This window comes from Plectropomus leopardus, chromosome 5 (assembly GCF_008729295.1).
Source record: "Plectropomus leopardus isolate mb chromosome 5, YSFRI_Pleo_2.0, whole genome shotgun sequence".
In the NCBI taxonomy this organism is placed as follows: domain Eukaryota; kingdom Metazoa; phylum Chordata; class Actinopteri; order Perciformes; family Serranidae; genus Plectropomus; species Plectropomus leopardus.
In genome coordinates this window covers 9910260-9928090 of record NC_056467.1, presented here as the reverse complement: position 1 = coordinate 9928090, position 17831 = coordinate 9910260, and the positions used below count along the sequence as shown (strand labels likewise).

The following is a 17831-nucleotide window of genomic DNA, read 5'->3' as shown; positions in this document are numbered from 1 at the left end:
ATTTGTTTGTTCATGTGAGATAATGAGGGGACGGGAAAACAAGTAAGAAGGACAGTGAGAGTGAGAAGCAGGGAGAGACGGAGGGAGCATGTGCCTGCTCTTTTCCAGGCAGCCACGTGAGTGCCTCTCCTCAGCTGCTTTGCTCACACTGAGCCCGCCAGAGGGGAGCAGAGCAGGGTCGCCACAGTCACAGTGAAAAAAAAAAACCCAACACACTAGTCCACATTAGCTGTACTGGATATACACACTCCGGTCAGGTCACAGCTTAGTGGTGTCCTGATCTTGCCCTTATTACATACTGGTGCATTTCCTGGAGATTTACATAACCTTATAGAAAGCATGGGAGAAGGAGGACAGATAAACATATTTAATGTGCTCTCTTTCAAAAGCACAGATTTGACGGTGCATCCAGCCTTGTCGAGAGAGTATGCAGAATGACATATGTCAACGCAGTCACGTGATATCAGAAAATGCTCACAGACATCTAGTACCTGACTGGGTTGTGCTTTGCATGCACGACAGCCTTAAAGCTACACAGAAAATCAGGTTTCATTCCGAATACACACTCATAAACAAAGAGAAAATCTCTGTTCAGCCTTACCAGGCGAGCTTGAAGCCTTTCATTAGTACAGCGAGGAGTGTCTGACGTCCATAGCGTGTTGTGGGCACTGGGCTGCCCGTTCACACCGCTGCATGCTGACTGACAGCCTGCCAAAGCCTCACCTCCCATACACAGAGCAGGAGAGATGCACCGAGGGAAGAAGGGAGGAGTGGATGTGGAGATGGATGGACGGTTGAGGGATCCAAAGTCTGGAAGGACGATCCTAAGCTTTGCCCACGTTTCAGCTACATTCCTTCACTTGTATCGGGGTGCCGCAGTGCTGAGCACTTGTGCCAGAAATTCACACCTCCCTGAGGTTCGTCAGTTTTCCCAAAAGAGAAGGAGGTGACCTGCGCCGCAATACTCACAACGCAAACTGCAGCACGCAGCAGAAGCACGAGGGCTAGAAATTGCAAATGTATGCCAACATGGCCGGTCCTTTTCCAACTCTTTTCTGTCAAGCTCTCACACTTTCCCCCCGCAGCGTCTGTTTGCTCGTTCAAACTCTCTCCGTCTCTCCCTCAGTCTCCGCTGCGGATGAAAGCTGCACTTGCTGCGCTCACAGTGAGCAGGCGCAGGATCTCTACCCTCCCCCTCCCTCCCTCCCTCCCTCCTGTTCTCTCTGTCCTCTTCCCTAGATGGCTCTCTTTCTCTATTTCTCTCCAAGATAAGCCTCGCTGGTCCAATGTGGAGAACTAAAGCAGGATAGCAGCCTCTGGCCATAACATCCCCTGTGAAATGACCCCCACCTCCACCCACCATGCTCTATGTAAGAGAAGGGTATTAACTAGGGGGGCAGGGAAGGGGGAACCTGCTGCAATTCTTTCCTCTTGTATTGGACTCCAGCCCTGATCAGTGTCAGCAGCTAACCTTGTTAATCTCTTAATGCATTGAGTGTACCGGGGTACTCCCCATGTTTATAGCCTTGTGCTGTGTACGTGTTCTGCATGCATGATGAATCATATGGACAGCGTGGTGACTCAGCTTGCTTAGTTGGCCACTGAATGTTTTGTAACAGCAATAATATGACTTTAAATTTAACTAGGACCATTTGTGAATCATTCATCTAAATGACCGACAGCAAGCCTGTCAAACTTTGGATTAACAGCCATATTCTGCATCACAAGAGTTAGCAGGATGGTGACTTTTTTCCCTACCTTTCCAAAACCCAAAACACAAGCACTTAAATGTACATAAGAAATTAATCTGTGTGCTTATCTGTCCTAATGTAAGATGCAAATGTTTGCACATGCTACTGAAAGTAGAATCACATGGTTTCAGGTTCTGTTACAAAAATACTTGATCCACACTGTGGGAACCAATAGACATCTTTATTAGAAATTAGAGAAACAATGGCAAGTCTTCCTTCTCCTTCTTTGGTTTGGGAAAGTTTACCCACTGAGCAATAGGCGTTATTTAAACATCATCTCCAAGCTTTAGCCCTGTTACAGACCAAGATTTATTGGCATACAGCCTGATTTTAGACCATATTTTTAAATAATCATTAATTACATTAAAAATAAATTAAAAAAACTATAAAATAACTAACAAAGGTACTGCACGCCCCTGCTTTAACATTATAAATTTTTATTTTTTTGTCATATACACAGATTCTGTTTAGGTCAGATCTAGGCCAAGACGAGACACCTACTAAACTTTCATATTTTTACCCTGAATAACAAAAATCTTAACATCTAAAAGACAACTAGACGTATAATAGACATTACTTTAACGTCTTTTCAACGTTAAATTGCTCAGTGGGTTACACTCCACGCAAAACCTGTGTTACAATGCAGCCTGTTTGTCAAACTCACTGCCCTACAGTCTCAGTCTTTAGCATCATATCAGTTTTCAACCAACTCATGAATTTTCAGTTTTAGAATAAGCATATGCTAGCCAGCCACAGCTGCAAAAATTTACCGGTGACGGGTATCATGTTAGTATACAAAACACCACGTAAACTCATCACAACTATATTTGTAATGGATTAACCCTCATGCTACTTGCAGTCAACTGACTGACTGTAAGAACGGTTACTTAATCTCTTCCCTTGATCACTGCAGGCCACAGGGGTCAGAGAGCAACCGACCAATCACTTTAACAGAAGCTGTCATTAAAAACAATGGCCGACTTGACCACAGGCACTGGGTCACAGCGCAGCACATTCTCCTTTAACCTTCTTACAGCCCTGCACATTGCAAATTACACCTCATTAGGGAGGGCTAATACTACAGCTAATGCAAACCACTCTTCACCATCACAAGAAGTGATACTCTGGTAGATCTGTTCACCACACACACACACACACACACACACACACACACACACACACACACACACAGATGATCTAGAAATTTCAATTGTTATTTAGTGGATTGATTTAAAATACTTAACAGTTTCTGTCACTGATTTATTTAAAGTCATTATCTAAATAATTGTCTGTTGAGTCATTTGCCAAGTTGCCAAATGTGGTAACAGAATTGTGATTCAGCCTATGGCACACTATTTAAAGTATTAAAGTGTGAATTTGCGAAATCTAGGATTGCGAAAGAATGGCCTGCATTACTCTGCCTCTGGGTGGCTTACCCTGACATTGTTACCCTAACCAGTCCCACTCCTCTTGTCAAAACCTAACCAATCCAACGAACAAAGGCAACAAGTACTAGCCACTCATAGGGAGAGTAGGGTGGGTCACTTCTTCGCTATTCTAGGATTTCTTTTTCAATTTACATCAACAGTATTATGAACTGGGTGTCAAAAGTTGCGTTCATGTAAAAATTATATATTAGGTTACTGCTAATGCAAACTGAACATTACCCACTGCTGCAGCTTCACATTCTAAGCATTTTACTGGTAAAACATGAGTTTTTTACAAAGTCACAATAAAATGCGATGCATTTCTCAGTGTGCTTAACATTTACTGCTATTCTTCATCAAAAATGTGTCTAGAAACCAACAACGTAGTTATTCTGGATTATTTTTTGACAGCTGATCACTGGAATATTGCAGGGAGTAACGTAAGAAGAGAAAGCAGCGACAGTGAACTGGTAGTTGATAAGCTGTATGCGACAGGCTACACACCTCCAACTTAGTAGGGAAACCAACTCCTTTCACTGTGCTCTGCAGAATCATTTTAACTCAAACAGAATGATGGAAAAAAGGCAGATTCATGTCTGTTTTGGCGCCCCCAGAACTCTGTCACCTCTTGTATCAAATGTCATTTTCAAACCACCAGTTGTGGTTTGATTTTATTTGTTTTGTGATGGGATAGCACTAAGCGATCAGTGTTAATATAGCACCAAATAAGTTTCCATATAATTATTGTTACTGAACTCAGCCTGCTGAGTCACTGAGGTTCTTTCACTCACTCTGCAACTTTTTTTATATGCAAATGGTGCCAGGAGAGAGTGAGTGCATGGCTGACTGATGGTGAGGCAAGCGACCAAAAAAAAAAAAAAAAAAAAAAAAGATAATGGCTTGCAGATGATGCAGTTGCACTCAAGCTCTTGGTCTGGGAGGACACATGTTCCCATTACAGACAGCAGGCCTCACGTCAGGTTCAGGACATGTTTTGCAGCTGAGATCAAAGAACAGTTGAGTCGACACCTCACTTTGGTCACTTTTGTACAGTAACATGCTCTCATGGCGTTATCTGTGTTACATCCATTTTCCTTCTAGACCATGGCCTAAAGTATAACACCTGTTGTACTGTTAGAAAATCTATTTCCAAATTAGAACAAATTAAAAACTGGTTGTAGAGCAGCACGGCAAAGGAGACACTGAAGAGGCTGATAATCACATAAACTAAGAGCATTACAGACCTTCTTAACTTTTAGAATAAGGACATTTTGGGACAGACACTGAGGCCTGTGCTGAATTAAAGTTAATTGATATGCACTCTTTTTCAACAGGATTAAGAGTTTTTATCACCCCTTATGTGTTGCTGTTGTGTCAAACTCACACAGCACAGTTTTGCTGTTTTGTGATCTGATGTGTTATTGTCCATGTTACTTAGTTGATAATGCACACATCAAGTAGTACAGATGAATGGAAACATGCCAGATGGTTAAAAACAGATTTTTAACCTTGACATTATGAATATGACTCTTGGTTGGCATCAGTCCATTATTCAAGAGGCTATCCTTTACAATACAGTGTGTATCTCTGTCTCTGCACGTGTTATATATTTTCTTGCATATTTGCACATGTACTGTATATCTTGGGCTGTAGAGGGCTCCATAAAACAGTCTATTACGAGCAATCAATATCTGGCAGCTGCTGACTTTTAGAAGCACCCAACAGCACATTGTGATTGCTTTTATTATGAAAAAACTCACAGAGGGAAGAGGGTCAGTGCGTGGATCTTTCATTTCTGCACCATGGGGCAGGTGAGAGCAGAGGGGAGGACACACTCTCTCTGTATTGTAAGCCAGCATTGTCTCTCCCCATGGGCTACTGCGAATGCGGTCGGACTGCGGGGAGAGAGAAGTGAGGAAAGGAAAAGAGGCAAAGATATGAGAGCCCTCTAATCCCTTCCCAGGTGAAGTGGTGAGTGCTGTAGCCTGAGCTTCAGTCAAGCAAGAGGACAGTAAGTCAGCTCACACAGAGTCCATCTGGTGTCCACCTAATCATAGCTTGCTAACAATTTCATGAAAAAACAAACAAAACAAAACCAAAAAAACCCAGAGTCAATACCTGCAGACACAGTGCACCTTAATAATGCTAGTGTAAATCACACCATGATTCCTAGAAACATCCAGGAAGGCTGCAGAGCCACCTGCCCACCGACTGCTGATTATATTAACTCATGCAGAAGTTAATCTTGATCCAACTTCCTCTACTAATGTGGCTGATGCATCAAGGAGTATGTTTTTTTAATTTCCATCTATATAACTTTATTGAAAAAGAAGGTTTTAAAGCAGCCAGAGGAATAACACACATTTTCTGCACATTTTCATGGGCAATATTTGAGAATTTTACCATGACTTTTCACGGACCTCCAGACTATTCAAACATGATTTAAGCTAGCTGGCATACAAGAAGGGAGAGACAGAGCGCACGCAGTAAATGAAGAAACCTACGTGATGAATCAAAATGTCACACATCAACACATATTACTGCTATGTTATGTCATCAGATACAGAAAATACATTTTCTGCAATGCTACATTACTTGGTGTCTTATTCACAGAAGACTACTGTGTCATTACACACAACTAATTTCCATGACGTCTATAAAACTTAAAAATAATTTTGACTAATACCATGACTTTTCTGGGATTTCCATGACAATGGAACCCTGATAATTGTGACATTTAAAAAAAAAACATCCCGGTGCAGTATTTGTGCTATAGATGTGCCTAATTGAAAAATGAATGTGTTACACCTAAACTATAAATGTGAAGGACCAAGTGCCATCTCTTAAAAAATGTTCTACTAAAACCTCAGTCTGTTACGTGACACAATGCAGGCAGGAGGTCGCGCACATTGGTTTTAACACACTTGGCTTCCAAATGCATTTTGACTAGTCAAACTAACCCACCCCATTAGGAAGAGGATGTATACCAGTTAATACCATATAATACCAGATGGATTTTAAACAGCAGGACAAAACATTTGGTTTAGTGTTTTGTAGCCTCTGAAGTCTGCTCTACTTCATGTGGTGTCATCTTTCTTGCTGTGTGTGACTGGAGTTTAACTCTTGTTGGTGCTCTACTCAGCCTGCTCACAGTGGTGCTGAATGGACAGCTCCTCTCGAGAAGAGTCAAACCCTCAGAGTCAGAGATGTTTTCTATCACTGACGCCCCCTGCTGACCACAACACAGCCCAGTTCTGCTGTAGCAAAATACTTGTTATGATCAAATAAATAAAAATGACATTCTCACTAGCAGAAACGGAAACTGATTTACTCTTATGTTAAGGTAAACTGATTTTAACTCAGTTTCCTGAATCCATGCTATGTTCACTAGACTCTGTGTTGCTTAACGTGTGCTTAGAAAAAAGATGAAAAGGAAAGAGGATGAAGGAAAGACATTCCAACTCATATTTTATAAATACTAGTCATTAATTACTAGCCAGCAAAACAGCAACAGAATTAGCTTCCTTTGTAGCATTCCTTGAACCCTAATCTGGCCCAGAGATTTTTCATTTATTTCTAAGAATAGCATTGAGAGATAATCTGGATTAATCCCTCCACACTGCTTTGTGGGATTGGACGCCACGGCCAGTTTGACTCTCCCCCTTCTGCCTGATAGGCACTGCTTTCTCTGTAACACACTATGGATTACGCTCGTACTGTTTTTCTACTCATGTTAAGCAAACCCCCATAGATTGATCTCCACTATCTGATCAGAGAGGGAAATGGGTGATCACGTGTCTGTATGGGTGTTTGTTTCTTGCTGAACTGACCTTCAAGGCCACAGCGGGGAGACAGAGAGCGGCAATGCATCTGCAGCATACAAAGACAGGCATATACAATATGCAATGTGTGTATGTGTGCCACTACACATACTTTTCATCCATAAGAAATAAAAACATATATATATATGGCATCCATTTATGCAAACAGGTAAAGTAAGAACTGCAATTATCCTACAAGGTGCACATAATTTTTGATGTTTTTGAATGAGAGGACGTGTGGATTAAAGACATGCGGAGTAGTAGTGCAGGCTTGCATGACTGATTAACACAGTCACAAGCAACAGATAATGACAAGGATTAACAGATGCAAACATGGAACAGTAATGCACAACAGAAACCAGCCAGGGTAAATTAAATATTATGCAGAAAACACATCAGCATCAGACGTCCCACTGAGGACAGAGCAGACACTTTGCAGACAGCCAACATTGACTAAAACATAAAGCATCCCAGGGAGGGAAAGAGAATGATGACAGTGATGATGAATAACATATGTTTGATTGCAAAAAAGCAGCAACACCGTGAGGGATAGATATCAATATCAGGTCCACCCAAAAAGTGATGAAGTGAAATACAGATGGCCTTCTGCGCAGCTGTCACGTGCGCCATGAATAAAAGAACAAAGTGCAGCACGTGCTGACATTAAAGCACTCATTTAAGAAAGCCTTCCATTTCCTGTTTCTGCTGCAGCAAGCAGGATGAAAATAGGCCAAGGTTTCTTTTTTAACAAACCTCAAACACACACACTCATAATTTCTAAACAAAGTGGAGACAGAAGGCGGAGAAGACAGGAAGAGAAAGGTGCTGGAAAAATGGAGTTTGGGATTATCTCTAGTAACCTAAACAATAGGTTTAAGCTTGCGAGAGAATAGACCTCTACAGAAGTCAAAGCCAAATACAGAAACGTGATAGTTTCTGGCTGGTGATGAAAATTACCTGCAAAAAAGGTAAAAGGCGAGGAGTAAAAAACAAAAACAAACAAGAAAAAGACCCCAAAAAATCCTGACAATTGAACAAAAAATGTAAAATTTTTTCTGTGACATAATTTTTAAATATATAATTTTACTAATTACAAATGTAGTTTTCTGAACATTTTCCCATTTTTTGCTAATATTCTAATAATTTTCAGGTAATTTTGCCAATATCTTGCAATTTGTGGGACATGGTTTTCGAAAAGAAATCACACCAATTTGCTCAGGTTTTAAAGGGTTAAACACACTGAGCACCAGCCTTTTCAGCTAGCTACCTCGTTGAAGCTAACATTAATCATAAACAACCACATAATGTTAATCATCCATAAATAGACACAAGTTTGTAACAGTAGCATGTTAGGCAGTAAAATTATGCTATGTTAAAAGACATGTCTCTGCTGTCCAGAAATTCCTCCGCCCCATACGACCACATGGGCAGTGTGTTCCTACACTCTAATATGAGCTAAAGGACTGTTCTATAAATTAACGTCCCTACCGAAGGACAACAGAACAGCTTGCATTATTGTTAACAGCAGCAATTTTAAACACCTGGTTAACTCGGATAGGTTTAGAAAAAATATTGTGGATTGGATTAAAAGACTTACGTTCATGAAGAATTTAGTCAGTGTGTTTGTGGTATCAGAGAATGACAAATTCAGACTCATTCCGATGAGTCTGAGTTGATAATATTTACAAAATGATAATCAGCACAGTATCTCTCTTGGTTAACGTCTTTTGGAGACGGAGCATTCAGTGTCACAGCCCCCATCCTCTGGAACACACTCCCTGCGGATATCCGAAACACCGCATCTCTGGACATTTAAAAAAAAAAAAAAAACTCCTCAAAACACCATCTGTTCACCACAGCCTACAACCTCACTTAACTCTGCGCCCTGCCAGTCACTCATCTTTGTACCTCTGTTCAGGCTGTTTGTTTGCTCGTTTGTGTGACATTTTTTTCTTTTTTCTTGAAAGGCACTATATAAATATTAATATTAAGTTACTATTATTAAACGACACAAAAAGTCTTTGTATACCTCCAGCCTAAACTGGAGCTGTAGCTATTATGCAGTACATCAATGACTCATCACATCCATGACCCTGAGCTCCTCAAATACACAGGCGCTTTGTTCAGAAAAATGATGTCACGACGCAGAGAGATCAGGTTCTGCTGATCTCTCCGGATCTAGTCCACATCCAGGAGTGCAGGGTACATTTTAGCTGCTACTGTACCACTGCACTGCTGAGACTCCTGTCTAGGAAAAGAAATGTCAACGAGTCACGCAAGGAGAATCTCTTACATGAGTGTAAATATTTAAAATTTGCTTTGAAACCTGGAGAACCATCACTTTTATAGTGCTCCTTTTCGACACTTTTCACATGTATGTAATCTTGTGAACCCTGAGCAAATTGATGCAATTTCTTTCAAAAACATGTTAAGAGAGTTGGTAAGAAATGTTCTACAAATTTCAAGAAATTAGCAGAATTAGAATTTTTCTTTTTTTTTAAAAAAAAAAAAAAGCTAGGGAAACAATGTCTAGAGGGGAAAAAAAAGCTGGGGAAAAATATTTGTTTATTTTTTGTTTGTTTTAAGGCTAATTTTTAGGTGTACTTTTTTCTGCTTTCTTGCCAATTTTGGGGGCTTTTCTTCATTCGATGCTCACTGCCTTCTTCCTATGCTTTAGAAAGAAATCAAGGCAATTTTCTCAGGTTTCAGGGTTAATCGTATATTTTAGAATTAAAGCTAGGAGCCAAAAAACACAAGTATGAACAGATGTTGTGTTGCAAAATCAACACAAACCTTCCTTACACCGAGTTGGAGGAAAATTAATTCCAGTGCAGATTTATTTATTTCATCAATACCTATTCCTCTTTGTTCCTAATTACATAACTTCACAATGCCAGCTCAGTCGTCACACAATTATGAAATAGCTCCGCATGACCTCATCATCAGTGAGCGTGAGATACTGTGGTGTGGAAGCCAACGTGGTCAGATGTGCTGTCGCTGAGGGGTTGTTCACTGTTGGTAACACTCAAACACAAACCTCCGCGGGTGAAAGAATAACCCCATCTGCGTCCTCATGCTCTATTCTCAGAGGAAGCTTAAATTAACCTTTATTTAAACAGGCAAGTTGATGAAAACACAGATGCTACATGGATGATGCTGTCTACATCATGTCCAATCTGTATGACTTCAACTTCTGTCTTCAGTGGCACTGACTTGCACACACTTTTGTGAGGGCTTGAAGGTAGAGTGAGGAAGGCTATTTTTATATCATGAAAGGACTCTGCCAGTGGAGTCGTGATGGGATAAGGGATTGGGGTGGAGAGATATTGACTGACCACTCCCAGACAGTACTTCCATCTCGTCAGTCAGGGCTGTTGTCAGAGACGCCTCTGCCATCACTGAAGCCGGGAGTGGTGCGGCCCACCACCTCCAGGCCATAAACAGACCTTGCCTGATGTTTTTCAGTCACACATACAGATGTAAACAGGGGAAACACAATGCTGTACCCCACAGAAGCACACACAAACACACACACTGCTTTTAAATTTGCTTACCACTGGTTGCTATGTCATTACCACCCACAAGGCCTTCAAGGACGGCACTTGAGCTATTTAGAGCTTCGCAAATGATCCACGTCACTCACAGTGACAAAGCAACAATCACCCAGCAAGGCCTCAGACTTTCAAAGGACCTCAACTTTGCACAGATTAAATCTGCAAAGCTAATGTCATGAATCACAAGCGAGACCCACAGCTTTTTCCACATCGAGCCTTTGCTGTGGATGAAAACCTGAAACGCTGGATTACTTGAACAAGGTCAAACATTGTGAAGAGAAAGATTGTTTCTTTAATGTCTTAAGATAACAAAAAAAACATAGCTCTGCCTACATAGCTCGCATCACCACTATTTTAAGCTGGATGCTTAAAGATTTACATTAAGGGTATACTTGTAGGAAATGATGACATCTTTCTATTCGCAAACCACCGGTCCAGGTGATATGGAAACATGTCAACTTGTCTAAATACTTGTGCTTTGCATGCATTTTTGATTAAACGTATCATTCTTTTCTCATACACTTCTCTTAGTCATGTTTTAGTGCCAAAAAATTACACTTGAAAAACTCAAAAGCAATGCCTCTTGACAGAAATCAAGACCTGGTTACTCAAGATAATCCACAGACCTTGTGAGTAGCTTCATGCAGGAAGTATTATCGCTCCACGGTACTACACCTGCCAACCATATCACTGTGCAGATGGCAGCATATATGTACTGCTAGCCCACCAATGTTTACACCTCAGGCTGAGCCTCTCCTTCAATGGATGTACATTTCCATATGCGCAGTGATACATTTGGTGGGTATATTATGGAAGAAAGAAACACACCAAAATCACTTTAAACAGTGCCTTCTTACTGTCCAAAATAAAGTTGATGCAAAAAATCCAAGTTAAATAAAGATTCACTTTTCTTGCTAATTTCTGCTGCTACTGTGTAGCCGCAGCAAAAATCAGACTCACTGTCTTCATCAGCCAACACGCTGTATTCATATACAAATTAAAAACGATTTATTTCCATGCAACTAAATTTGTGTTCTACTAGCACATTACCATTGCACAAATTAATACACGTAACACAATGGTGTCTAGAAATGCAACTGTAAAAGTACTGCAAATGAAATGACATACACTTATGTTGCTAATCTCTACCTAACACTGTCAATAAGGTGTTTGTGTACATGAGCAATTAACATACTGAATGACATCTCATGAAGAACCTTTTGATTATGCAAATTTGTGACAGCAACAATAATCATTATAAACTGGTCAAGAGAAGAATATACTTCCATTTCATTGTTGAAGAGGATACTCCAGCAATTTAATATCGTTGTTTCATTAAGCTGAAGGACTCACCAGAGATGGACTGAGACAAGATTAGTCAAAAACAATGCAGCAGAGGCCAAGATAATATGACTTTTCGTCCCAAGTATGTTTAGCTTCAAAAACAATGGATCCTTCATCTACTATAATGCAACACAATAGCATCATCAATTACAACCTCCCTGACTGGTTAATGTCCAGACCTGCCAAACCTCACAAATCATCATCATCTCCTCCAGAGCCACAGATGATGTTTTATGACTATTTTCACAGGCTCAGCAGAACTTCTTTCAACTAGTGCAAATTGTTTGTTCACCTCACATCACAGCAGGGTTTTACCAGTTCCCCTACAGTCTTGTCCTTGCAGAAAGGCTTTGAGTGGATATATTTTAGACTACAGATAGGCCATACTGGAACCACAGTGTCCCCACCTCTAACCCCGTGGTGCTCCTGCAGAGGACAATGCTGACAGCGCTTCAGTAAGTGATGCTACAGCAGTATTGTTCCTGGATCTCAAACAGTGTGAAATCTGAGGACAAGGGGAAGTGGAGAGGAAGTAGATACACTTGTGGGATTAATTTAAAGTATGCCAGAATGAAACTGCGCCCTCTTTTGGGGTGTGTTAGTATGACAGATGTGATGAATCACTTGACTTGAAGAACTAGAACATATTTTTCTTAATAAATGGGGCGGATGTACAGAGGATGAAAGATGGTATTAATGTGCCACGACCCATCATTTATCTTTCGGTTAATGACATAAAGCTGCCGTATAATGTCAGTGCTCATGTGTGGAGTGTCTTTCGCTTGTTGAGTTATATCCTACCTTTGGGGTTTCCATATCAGTTTCTTCCACTTCTTTTGCTTGGCCTATCAGTGGAGGTAGAGAAGAATGAATGAGAGGTTTTGGTAGATTGTCTTTGCTTTTTCATGACGTGATTGCCCTGATGGCAGCCGATGCTAACTAAAATGCACTGGTAATAATGCCTCACATCTTCTATAGCTTCAAGAATTCCCTTGGCTAACAAACAAACATAAAGAAAAGACATAATGGACTGTACTCTTTCTTATATCTATTAGCCATGGTCTTCACAAAAAGGTAAAAACCTTTGTATTTTGCATTTCTTGTAGTTGGTACAGATAACCTTTTCAATGGTGAGAAAACAAAGCACGCTTGCTTTCAAGGGGACAAAAACCACGCTTTTGGTAAGAGCTTGCATTCAAATGGCAAGCCCTAAAGTGGTCGTAACCATGCTCTGACATTTGCTTTTAGTCTCATTCCAATGCAGACAATTCAAAACAAACAATAATTATCTGAGACTAACATTTCACACATAATTACATGTACATTTATGTGTCTCTGTGCGAGCATTTAGCAAAATAAGCAATGTGTTATTGGGCTCGCAGAGTGATGTCCTTTCACTCTAGTCGCTGCTGCCGCCAGTGACTCAATACAGAGCGCCCACATGTACCATGAATCACTGTGATCATAGGCCCTCAACCACTCCTCCATCTATTCAATCAATTCTTTTTTTTTTTTTTTGCTATGGCACCTGATAATACATTTGCCTCTCCAGTCAGAGCAATTTCTTCCCACTCTTTTACCCCTGACTGAGCTTCCCAGCACCAATTGAGAAGTTTCTTTCAGCTGCGCGACACCTTCAGCAGATCTTATGCCTGCCAGCGATGTAATTTATCTTTAATACTTCGAGATCAAACATGCAGGCCTTGACATTTTAGCCAAATCCTGTGCTGCGACTAGGTAGATGCAAAATATGCAAAGTGTCAGAACGCTTAAAAATTCAGAAGTTAAAAGTGCACTGTCAAATCTGGCAAGTTGATTTTACTTTAAAAACAATTCTAGGAATCCCATTTCCTTGAAAAACGTAAGTAAATACAACTATCAATCTTAATTTATGTTTACTTTATATCTTATTATGAAGTTTTACTTAAAATTTAGTTATATTTGCTTGATTTTTTGAAACTGTTGCAACTTAAATATGACAAGTTTAATCAAATAAATCTAAATCTAAGCTGTAGCAACTTCAGTTAACCACATTTGCCTTATATCTGTAGTCTGCCGGTTCCAGACTAGTCAGCCTTTGTATTTTCTTAAACAAGTTGACAAAACAGAACTCGTAGATCTCCGAACTTTGGCACATTGGCAAAATCCTCTTCATCATGATCAAGTTAAGTCATACTAAATTGGTTGACTGAAGTTGCTGACACTTAGAAAGAAAAGGATTATTTCAATTGTGATTTTTAAGTTGCAAAAACTTCACAAAATTAAGTAAATATAACTAAACTTTGAGAAAACTTCATGATTAGATATAAAGTTAACATAAATTAGGATAAATAGTTATATTTACTTTCCTTTTTTCAAGGCAATCAGTTTCCAAGAATATTGTAATTAAGCTCAACCTGTCTGATTTTACAGTGTGGATGTTTAAATGACCCTGAGTGCTTCGTTAACATAGGATGCAGAGGAACAGAGGAAGCCCTAAGTAAGAATAATCCATGGCCCCTTTGGAAAAGCCAGAGGGGAAATCAATCACGTCTACCACGGTAGACAGCAATTCAGAGGAGACAGATTACAGTTACACCACTTGATTTATGAAACCTGAAAGACAGACCTTCCATTAAAGACGGATATCTTTCAGAGAGGAAATCTGGCACAAAGAATTGAATTTGACTGTCTTTGCAGTTTAGAGTTAATCCTCAACAGCTCCACATATCTAAACCCCTGCATTGACCTGCTGGGTTCAGCACTGCTATTAATTTTTACAAGACAGATTGATCTCCACCTCCAACATATTTTAGTTTCATCTCTGTGGATATGCATCTGGATAAGAGTGCTTATTTGCAGAACAAAATGTATTAAATGTTGGCCTGCTGGGGCGGATATGTAGACATTTAGCGTGATCAGCAGGATTGATTGGGAGATGAACATATGTGAATTACAGCGTGAGTCACCAGAGGCCCTGTGATTAGTCAGCAGTAAAATCCTGCAGACACATGGCCCACTCAGATGGATACAGTGGGTACATTATGGCTGGTTCCAGCCTTCTTCTTATTCTCCTTATTCTTGCCCACATACAGTAAGTGCACCAATTTACTACTTTGAATGATACGATGGATTGAATGAACTCCAGCTTCATTATCTCACAGACTCCAAATTCCCCCTGCAACCAATACTCCATTAATAAGAGAGTCCATTAATATGAAAGTACATTAAGAGGACTTGATGACAAATGGATTGGTATCAGTTTCAGCTCCAACTGCAGATGTATACGGAAGGACTCATCTCTAAAAATGATCACTAAAGACAAAGACAGGTCTATATTTAGTTTACCCCAAATCATTAAATGGCATATGTGCTTGGCATATTTTCTTGTGTAAGTCTACAGTGAGGCAGATGTCCACCTAGCATGAAAACAAGACCTTTGACAAGAGCGGTACGGTAAGTGGGTGTGCTGGTGACAGACATACTGTCTACTGACAGGGCCACTTAATGAATCACCTACAGTGAGGGGCGTAACCAGCTGGCCCAAAATACAGGCCATGATGTGATGATGATGACTCAGGTTCAATCTGGTGAAAATCTTTGTGGAATTTTTGTAGAGTAATCCAAACCCCCAAAACCTGAGTCTGTGGATAAAGAATGTTCTGTTTTAAGGTTTACATCTAAAATTCAGTATCTAGAACAGTTATTCCGAAAGTGGATGCTGCAAGAATTATGCTTTCATTTGTTTGATCCCTCCAAAATAATATTTAATTACCTGAACACTAGGCTACATTTACATTAACTGCTACAGAAACTGGAAGACATTTAAATGTTTGCCCCAAAATAAAAAATAAAAACTTTCCTTTTACTTGTAGTGCTATTTAACAATCTAGATTGTTTTGGTATGAGTTGCAGATTATTGGAGATATTGGTCACAGAGGTGCTTGTCTTCTCTCTAATATAATGGAACTAGATGGCACTCGGCTTGTGGTCCTCAAAGCACCAAGAAAATCTGGAAAACCTAACAGCGATATCTCTTTCCTAAAATCATGACCCAGTCACTTCATATTCCACAGACATTGCTGTGAGCAGTTTCATGTAGGAACTATTTTGTTTTTACATTACTACACCTGCCCTTTCACTGCGCAAAAGGAAGTGTGCATCTAGCTCATGGCAAAGAGGTTTGCATTAAACTTAAGTGGCGTCCTCATGGTGAGCTAGCCAACACCTCTCATCCATGAAAAGATGGATGCTTCCTTCTGCACTGTGATATGGTTGGTAGCTTGATAGAAAGAAAATTGTTCTTGTATTAAACTGCTAACAGCAAGGTCTGTGGATTATCTTGAATAACAGGGAAATGATTTCTTGAAAGACACACTGCTGTTGATTTTCTTTTTTTTTTTTGCATAAATCAATCTACATTGATACATAGCAGAACAGGTGAGAGGATAAATATGTGTTTGATTTTGGGGTAAACTATCCCTTTAAGTAAAGAGCTATCAAATGAAAACCCACAGATTTTTACACATTTGTGCGTTCTAACTTGAATTCAGTAGTGTGTGTGTCGTAGTGTGTTCAGTAGTAACAGACAGTGCTGTTAGAGGAGATGATAATCTCACTGACCATCGTAACAGGAAACACTTACAATCATTTTCTGATATGTTTCAGCTTTTGTTTGGCCGACCTCACTGGTGTTTCGCAAAGCACACCAGGTAAGCAACTAGTGATGGAAAGATTCTTCACAGTATTCCTATATAGGAAATAGTTGTACAATTTTTAGCTTGGAGATTGTGGTGGTGGGCTGCCGTTAACTATGAACGGTGCTGTGGTGTTGAAGACTGCAATTTTAAGAGGAAATCATGAGGGAAAAAAATCCAATGTATATTTTCATATTTACTTAATTTTCATTTTTAGCTTTAAGAATTTTAAGTCATTTGAGTTTGCATTTTTTTCCCCGCATTATTTGCCACTTACTGAGTCGAATATTTGTGTCAAGCAGGGAAAAAGGTTAAAAATATTTTTTTTATTCTAAATTTCCATTAAAAAAATCAGTGCAGTCAGTGTAATGTATTCTATACACATCAGCAGCAGCTTACTCAATGCATAGTAAAACAGCTTTTTAAATAGCATGTAATATCAACATCATTGCATATGTTGCCATATTGACCGCCTCTTTTTTTTTTTGCAGTTTTGTCAATGGCCAAAGGGTTTTAGCTCTTCAGTTGTCAACACTCAAAATAATTTGAACTGTATTAGAAAATTTGAAATCTGTACAGCGACAAATATATGGGTTTTAAATTATGTAAAATTTGACGTATATAGTTTGCAGATAGATAAATGTCCTAATGAAAATCAATAATACTTGACAGATTTAATGAACTGCAATAATAAAGAAAAAGACATTTATTATCACTTAGTGTAAGTATAACATATCTGTTTCCCCATATTACCAAAGATGTGGAGCAGTGAGTTCATTATACAGAAGAAATCTGATGCCGACTCTGCAGCCAGCTTTGTTCCATTAAAGTAAATTTTCTATTTTTTCACTGTCTCATAATAGGAACAATGAATCAAAGTGTGCTTGAGCTACTTGCACTTCTTTTGCTCCTTGATGACTATCATTCGGGATTCATTTAGGGGCTGCGGAGATAGTTACGTGAGGGTAACACAATAACACCTGCCAGGAGTATTTATCACAGAGTGGTAACCTAAAGCAGCACGAGGACTGCCCTGTATCCCCATCGACAGGCACAGTAAATCTAACCAAATTGCCCCTAATGGACCTGGGGAGCAGAGATCACAGTGGAGATTTAGGAGGCCTTGAAGCCAGCTGGAAAATCCCTTCTGCTCAAGTGTGTGTGTATGTGTGTGCAGTATGTTGTGGAAGCACTGACATACTGTGATTTATTCCACCACGCCCTGCATTTATCAAGTTAGAGTAAATGCATGTGCATA

The 17831-nt window shown here is 39.8% G+C and overlaps 1 protein-coding gene across 6 annotated transcripts in view; it reads right to left on the bottom strand.

Moving 5' to 3' along the window:
• Positions 1-17831, bottom strand: part of LOC121943473 (protein Aster-B-like) — a 96429-nt gene that overhangs the window by 47801 nt on the left and 30797 nt on the right. For 5 of the 6 annotated variants that reach the window (XM_042486992.1, XM_042486990.1, XM_042486991.1 and 2 more), the window contains exon 1: positions 602-658. The exons of the other annotated variant lie outside the window; for it this stretch is intronic. In XM_042486992.1, the coding sequence (XP_042342926.1) occupies positions 602-624 (23 nt within the window). In that variant the 5' untranslated portion in view covers positions 625-658. Of the gene's footprint in view, positions 1-601; positions 659-17831 lie in introns of those variants that run through there. 6 annotated transcript variants of the gene reach the window in all.